Source organism: Dipodomys spectabilis, unplaced genomic scaffold (genome assembly GCF_019054845.1).
Source record: "Dipodomys spectabilis isolate Male_0828 unplaced genomic scaffold, ASM1905484v1 ptg000207l, whole genome shotgun sequence".
NCBI classification, from domain to species: domain Eukaryota; kingdom Metazoa; phylum Chordata; class Mammalia; order Rodentia; family Heteromyidae; genus Dipodomys; species Dipodomys spectabilis.
Genome location: NW_024870884.1, coordinates 11,514,540 through 11,521,701, shown reverse-complemented (window position 1 = coordinate 11,521,701; position 7,162 = coordinate 11,514,540). Strand labels below are relative to the sequence as shown.

Genomic DNA, 7,162 nt, shown 5'->3' with positions numbered 1-7,162 from the left:
GACACAGCCCCCCTCACCACTTGCCAACTTGTCCCCACCCAGAACCAGTGCGGTTCTTTCTTTGACTCTAGAAGATGTTCTGTGAGTCACTCCACCCATGAAAACTGTCCCCATAGGACAGCTGTGTGGCAGATGACCCTTGGGACCCTGTAGCTTGCTTCCTGAGGCCTGTCTCAGGGCCGGATGAGGAGGTGAGGAGGGTGGGTGCTAGTGGGACCTGTGGCCACAGTTTGGAGGCGGGGCAGGAAGCAGAAGTTGACTTGAATGTGGCCCTGGTGGGGTGGGCCAGCCTGGTGACTGTCACCACCATTTCAGGAGCCCGGGGTGAGGAGCAAGGCTGGGGTGAGAGCTGCCCATCCCATAGGACTCCAGGTAAGGAGGAAGCTGGCAGGGGCCAGAGAGGCTGGGGACCCCTGGGCTACAGGAAGTGGGGCTGTCTGAAGGGAAGAGTCTGATAGAACAAGAAGTGCCTGACACTAAAACAAGAAGCCTGGGACTCAGACAGCCCTGGTCTTCCATCTGTCACTGTGTGTCACTGGGCATCCTTGTGTATAAGTGGACACAGTCCCAAAGGTCCCCTCAAGTGCTGACAGCTAAAGGGTCCTAAGAAGCTGGAAACAGGCTAAGTGTGGTAGCACGCCCCTGTAATCCTAGCACCCAGAAGAACGGCGAGTCTGAGATCAGCTTGGGGTGGAGATAGGCTCCCTGGAACAATAAGAGGATGCCAAGAAGGCCTGAATTCACTGGGCTACAACTGCCAACAGTGTGAGCCTCCCAAGGGGGTGATGGAAAGGACTGGAAAGGTCTCTGCCACTGGCAGGAGTCACCAAGTCTGGCAGGCAATGCCGAAGAGGAGACCTGAGCACCAGACAAAACCTAAAGATCCCTCCTCACCAGAGCCCAGGGCAAGGGCAATGGCTCACCCCAGCTTCCAGTCATTTCACAGTTCAGGCCCAGAGGAGACCCCCAAGGAGAATCGAGGGAGTCAGGGCACAGCACAATCTCATTTCCTTCCCCATCCCATAACTCAGTGGGAGAAACAGATCAGAGCTAGAGACAGAAACAGATTAAGCATCAGGTGGGAAGAGGGTGATCTGATCTGGGGTTCAAAATGACACTTCTCCAGAACCTAGGCATCCCCTGAACCCCAGGCTCTCCCCTAAGCCTCTACCCCTTGTTAAGTAACCAGATACCTCTCCTCCAACAACAGTGTGTCCTAGGGACAAAGCCATCATTCTAGATACCCAGGAGGCTTAGATAGTAAAATACTAGAAAAGGGCTCCTCTTGGCTCCATGACTCGGACCATCTGTGCGAAATAGGGTTTTGACCATGCCTATGAGGGACAAGCCAGCCCTGCCATTCATTGACTTAAGAGAATTTCAGTCCCTCTCCTTTTTCCCCCTGCTTGGAATTTTTTTCTTTCAATAGAATGTCTACTTGAACAGGAAAATATGGACATATTAAGCCTTGAACTTAGAATTGAAAAGTCTCTTCCATAGGCCACCCAGTGTCCTATTGTGTTTAATTACATGTGAACACAACTTAGTTTGTATTGAACAGTAGCAACAATAGATTTACTGGACCACAATGTTGTAGTTGGGATGTTGTAGTGGGAACTTTCAAAGGCAAAATTGGATACATAGGAGTCTCACAAGGTAGATCATAGGGTTGTTCTAAATCTTCGAGAAGAAACAGCTAGATTAGTCAGGATATGGCTTTTGTTACAATTTATATTCTCAACCATTTTCTTATTTTAAAAAAATTAACTTATAGTATTTTAGATGTAAAAGGATTTGTAAAACTTTCCAAAGAACTACCAGGCAACCCTAACTCATAACTCTTAGCCCTATGGCAACCATCAAAGTCAGTCCCTCTCTCTGAGAAATCACTGTGACAGGAGAAGTCAGGCATCTTCCATCCCTCTGCCCACAGCTTTCCAGAGCGCCCAGAGAGCCTGCAGCTCCATGGCCACGCACCTGCTCCTCCTGGCCCTTCTCCTGCTACTGCCATCACCTGCCCCAGCTCCCTGCTACACAGCAGCTCGTTCAGAGTGTAAGAAGCACCACAAGTTCGTGCCTGGTGCCTGGCTGGCTGGGGAAGGTGTGGATGTGACCACCCTCCGCCGCTCACGCTCCTTCCCTGTAGACACACAGAGGTTCCTGCGGCCTGACGGCACCTGCACACTCTGTAAAAACGCCCTGCAGAGGGGTGCCCTGCAGCGCCTGCCCCTGGCACTCACCCACTGGCGTGCCCACAGCTCAGGCTGCCAGCATCATGTGGCCAAGGTCAAAGCCAGCTCCACTGAGGATGTGGCCAAGGGGGCAGCAGCCAGCATCAGCAATAACTGGCAGGTGGGGCTGGACGTGAATCTCAAGCCCATCACGAATGTGCATGTGTCTGTGGCTGGCTCCCATTCCCAAGCAGCTGACTTCGCAGCCCAGAAGGCCCTGCAGGACCAGTACAGCTTCAGCACCGACACTGTAGAGTGTCGCTTGTACAGGTAAGCGCCTGCACTCAGGTGAGGGCAGCCTATGGACTCCTATCTCCATAAGGGCCCAAATCCAAAAGGCTCCAATAACAGACCAGCACGGGGGATGTGAGCCAGACTGCCTGAGAGCCCCACAGGGCTGCTATTTAGATATAGTTCCCTTGGGGTCCTTTCTGGGTAGGGACAGAGACAAGAGACTTGGCTTGGTCCTTCCTCCTCACTGCTGTGTGACCTTGGGCAACTCAATTTTCCTCTCTGGATCTCATTGTTTCATTGATCTAGCATTCTTCTTTTCCTTTTCACTAGGACTGAGACTTGAGCTCAGCGGGCGCTCTACCATTTGAGCTCTACCTCCACTTCTGACTTTTGGATGGCTAATTAAAAACGAGAAAGTTCTCAGGAACTTTCCTATCCAGGCTGGCTTCACATCATGCTCCTCAGATCTCAGCCTTCTGAGTAGCTAGGGTTACAGGCATGAGCTACTGGCACCCAGCTGAAGGAGCTCTGGAACAGGGAACATACTACTCAACCCTGGGTCCATCTAACAATCTTCTCTCCCTGCAGTTTTCACTTGGTGCATATGCCCCCACTGCACCCTGACTTCAGGAAGGCTCTCAGGAACCTGCCCCCCTACTTTAATGCCTCCACCGAGTCTGATTACCATGGCCTCATCAATGCCTACGGCACCCACTTCATCCGGGCCGTGGATCTGGGTGGCCGCATCACGTCCCTCACAGCCCTGCGCACCTGCAAGCTGGCCTTGGATGGGCTCACCACTGATGAGGTGGAAGATTGCCTGACTGTTGAGGCCCAGGTCAGCATCGAGGGCCATGCCAGCTCCTCATCCGCATACAAGGCCTGTGAGGAGAAAAAGAAGAGACACAAACTGGACACTTCCTTCCACCAGTTCTACCATGAGCGCCACAATGAAGTGGTTGGTGGTGAACACACCTCCGTGACCGACCTGCTGTTTGGGAACAAGGCTACGCCTGAGCAGTTCTCAGCCTGGCTGGCCTCACTGCCTGGGAGCCCTGACTTGGTGAATTACAGCCTGGAGCCCCTGCACATCCTGGTGGAGAGCCAGGACCCAAGGCGAGAGGCACTGAGGCAGGCCCTGAGCCAGTACCTGATGAGCAGGGCTCGCTGGAGAGACTGTAACAGGCCTTGCCCACCGGGAAAGCAGAAGAGCCACCGGAACCCATGCCAGTGTGTGTGCCACAGCTCTGTGGCCACCAACCACGACTGCTGTCCACGCCAGAGGGGCCTGGCCTGGCTGCGGGTAACCATCATCCAAGCTCACGGGTTATGGGGAGACACAACTACTGCCACTGATGCTTATGTAAAAGTCTTCTTTGGGGGCCAGGAGCTGAGGACCCACACAGTTTGGAACAATAACAACCCCAAATGGGAGACCCAGCTGGACTTTGGGGATGTGCTTCTAGCCACTGGGGGGCCCCTGAGGGTGCAGGTTTGGGATGCAGACCATGGCTGGGATGATGACTTGCTTGGCTCGTGTGACTGGTCTCTGAAATCTGGCTTCCACAAGGAGAACTGCCACCTGAGCCACGGTCACCTGAAATTCCTCTACCAGGCCACATGCTTGCCCCACCTGGCAGGGGGAACCTGCCTGGAGTATGCCCCCCAAGGGCTATTGGGGGAGCCTCCAGGAAACCGCAGTGGGGCCGTGTGGTGACCACAATGATCTCTGAGAGGACCAGAAGGCTTGGGCGCATGCACTGCATGCTGCCAACTGGACTGTCTTCATAGTCCCGTTAGGGGAAATCTGAGGCTCAGACATTGTTCATTGAGGTAGCGGAGTCCACAGGTTCGGCCCCAAATCTCCTTGTCCAAATTGTATCAGCCTGTAACATCTTCAGATCAGCTGATCACCTCTGCACAGACCACAGCCTTGGCGGGGAGCCAGCTAGCAGACAGGAGGGAAGCCATTCTCACTAGGCTGTTTAGATGATGCTCATCTCTTTAGACCCTCTGTTTGCAGCCCCAAGCTCTTCAATATACTTGATCTAACCCCTCTTCTCTAGTGGCTCTGTCTGCCCTCTCTGTTGCCTCTCAGATAAATTGTACACTGCTTGATAGAGGACCAATAAATACAAGTGATGCTGACCATATAGTAGAGTGGACAGAGAAGAGGATGGAATTATCCCAGTGGGCTCCAGGAAGCTGGAGTCCTGCTATTGCATCTCCCAGTTACTGGGTAAAGGGTCCCGGAGGTGGCTGTTAATTCCCCTCCCCTAAAACTCCTATTCCACCAAAGGCACAGGCAGAACAAACCCCAGCAGCTCAAGAATGCCCCTAGGAAACAAAGGCTGAGCTGCATGTCCAAAGCCATAGATAGCACCAAAATAATATTGCTGAAAAGGATGAAAGACTGGGTATGGTGGTGCATGTCTGTAATCCCAGCACTCTCAGGAAGCTGAGGTGGGAGAATCTCAAGTTTGAAGCCAGCTTGGGGTATCTCAAAAAGCTGGTAACAGGAGGAATGGCTAGGCACCAGAGTGCATGCTTGTAACTCCAGCTATTTAAGAGGTAGAGGTGGGGATATCCCCATCTGAGGCTGGTCCAGGGTAAGTTAGCATGAAAAACAAACTAAAGCAAAATAATAATAATAATAATAGCCAGGCACAGGTGGCTCACACCTGTAATCCTAGCTACTGAGGAGGCTGAGATCTGAGGATCGCAGTTCAAAGCCAGCCCAGGCAGGAAAGTCCATAAGACCCTTATCTCCAATAAACCACCAGAAAACCAGAAGTGGTGCTGTGGCTCAAGTGATAGAGTGCTCACCTCGAGCTGAAGAACTGAGGGACAGCGCCCATGCCCAGAGTTCAAGCCCCATGACTGACAAAAAAATAATAACAATAACAACAGTAGTAATAATAATAACTAGGAAGGTGGTTCAAGTGGTAGAACACCTGCCTAGCAAGCACAAGGCCCAAGTTCAAAGTCCAGTACTGGAGAGAGAGAGAAAGAGAGAGAGGAGAAGAGAAAGAGGAGAAAGAGAAGAGAAAGAGGAGAGACACAGACAGAGAGGAGAGAGAGAATATAATACTTAGAATCTGGAGCCAACCGTGTGATTTCCGTGCGAGTTTCTGGGGCAAGAGCTACCGGGCTGTGGGTGAGACTGTGCAGGGCTTTTCCAGGTCACAGGAACAAGGAGTTCACAGCAGTGTCCCCATCAGGGCATCCTGGGGGATGGGGACAGGGCAGGGACCCTTCTAGGCATTACTTGGGAACACTGCTCCCAGAGGCTCAGGCTGTGCAGCCATCCTGATGATCTGAGGTACCCAGTCAATATTCTTGGCAATGAAATCTTCACCAACTGTAGTTCATTCAAACCTGACTCTTATCCTACCCTGTGAGGCCCATGTCTTTAGAAGCACCACCAACTATCCCCATCTCCTCCCCTCCACTCGGCAGGGCATGGGCACAGAGCAAGGGTTGTGGGGGGGCCCTCCCAGGTCCCCTCATACAACAGATGGTCTCATTTTTACACCCATTGTCCAGGGATCAGTACTGGCATCAGCCCAGCACTTGTTTTGAAGTGGTTAGCACAGGCCCTGCACATACCTTCGTGGTCTCTGGGGGCTGTGCTAGTGTCTCTGCTGAGCTGCTGACAAACTGGGACAGTGAGCCGATGCCTGTGATATGTGTGAACTGAAAACAGACTGTGGGAGGGAGGGAAGAATGAAAGGGGGAGGGGGAGCTGGACAAGGGGTGGATGGCTGCACCTTTGAGACACTAGACTCTCCTCCCCTGGTCACCAGTCACTCCCATCCTCTCTGTAATGTCTGCCATCCCCTCGCATCTGTCTCCAAGAGGTGCAACATACTTATTTGTCCCCCGGTCTTCAGGACCACAGCACTTCTGCTTGGCCACCAACATCTCTTGCTTGGATTAATCTACCTGAAACTTCCTCCCTGACTGCCAGGCTCTTGTCTATCCCTCACCCCAGAAGTGCTGGAGGTCAGTGCCTCTGCCTTACTCAGCCCAGAAATCCATCAACCTGGTGAGAGTTCATCCAAGGCCTAACCAAGGGACCCAGCCCACACTAGGTCCCAGAACTATCCAGCTGCAGCTTTGAGACACTAGAGTGATGACTTGCCTGGCTGTACACATTTCCTGGTGGTTCTCCTACCCTGGCTGACTTCCCCATCCTTTACGTACCCCCTTTTGTGGAGTCACCCCCACAAGAACTACCTGCCTTGATGATTGAATGGATGACAAATGGGTAGATGAATGAACCCCACCAAGAAATCTTCTAAGGTCTACTTGAACTCTCCCAGAGACAGACAGCTCAGTGCCTCCTATAGTAGCTGCTGTGCATTTAAGAAGGTTCAAATCAGAGTTCTTATAGTTTAGAAAGCTGCCGCCTTCTAAGATGCGGTGCTAGTTATAGCCCAGTTATCCCAGGCATCGATATCACTGTCTCAGCTGGGAACAGTGGCTCACATCTATAATGCTAGCTAATGTAGCAGGAGGAAATGTCATGGCAAGAGATGGCCACCGCTTATGGCTCTGGAAGGTTTATTTCTCAGTGGACCCTATCAGCACTGGGGACCATCCCAGCGAGGTCAGAAAACTGGCTGTCTCTGGACCTACTTGCGGCCCCCCCTCAGGTTAAGCAGCATCTGAGACAGAGAGGTGAGGTCCACCGT

The 7,162-nt window shown here is 52.4% G+C and overlaps 1 protein-coding gene across 1 annotated transcript; it reads left to right on the top strand.

The window, feature by feature from the left end:
* Positions 1-307: 307 nt before the first annotated feature.
* Positions 308-4,618, top strand: Prf1 (perforin 1). The gene is made up of 3 exons (XM_042696445.1): positions 308-372; positions 1,934-2,501; positions 3,054-4,618. Exons 2-3 carry the CDS (start codon positions 1,966-1,968, stop codon positions 4,180-4,182), a joined length of 1,665 nt encoding a protein of 554 aa, XP_042552379.1. The 5' UTR covers positions 308-372; positions 1,934-1,965; the 3' UTR covers positions 4,183-4,618.
* The last annotated feature ends 2,544 nt before the right edge of the window (positions 4,619-7,162 follow it).

What these genes read in the sequence shown, in the direction of transcription:
- Prf1 (XM_042696445.1), top strand. Translation starts at nt 1,966, where the DNA reads ATGGCCACGCACCTGCTCCTCCTGGCCCTTCTCCTGCTACTGCCATCA. An exon ending in GTAGAGTGTCGCTTGTACAG is followed by an intron (nt 2,502 to 3,053) that starts GTAAGCGCCTGC and finishes CTCTCCCTGCAG; the next exon opens with TTTTCACTTGGTGCATATGC.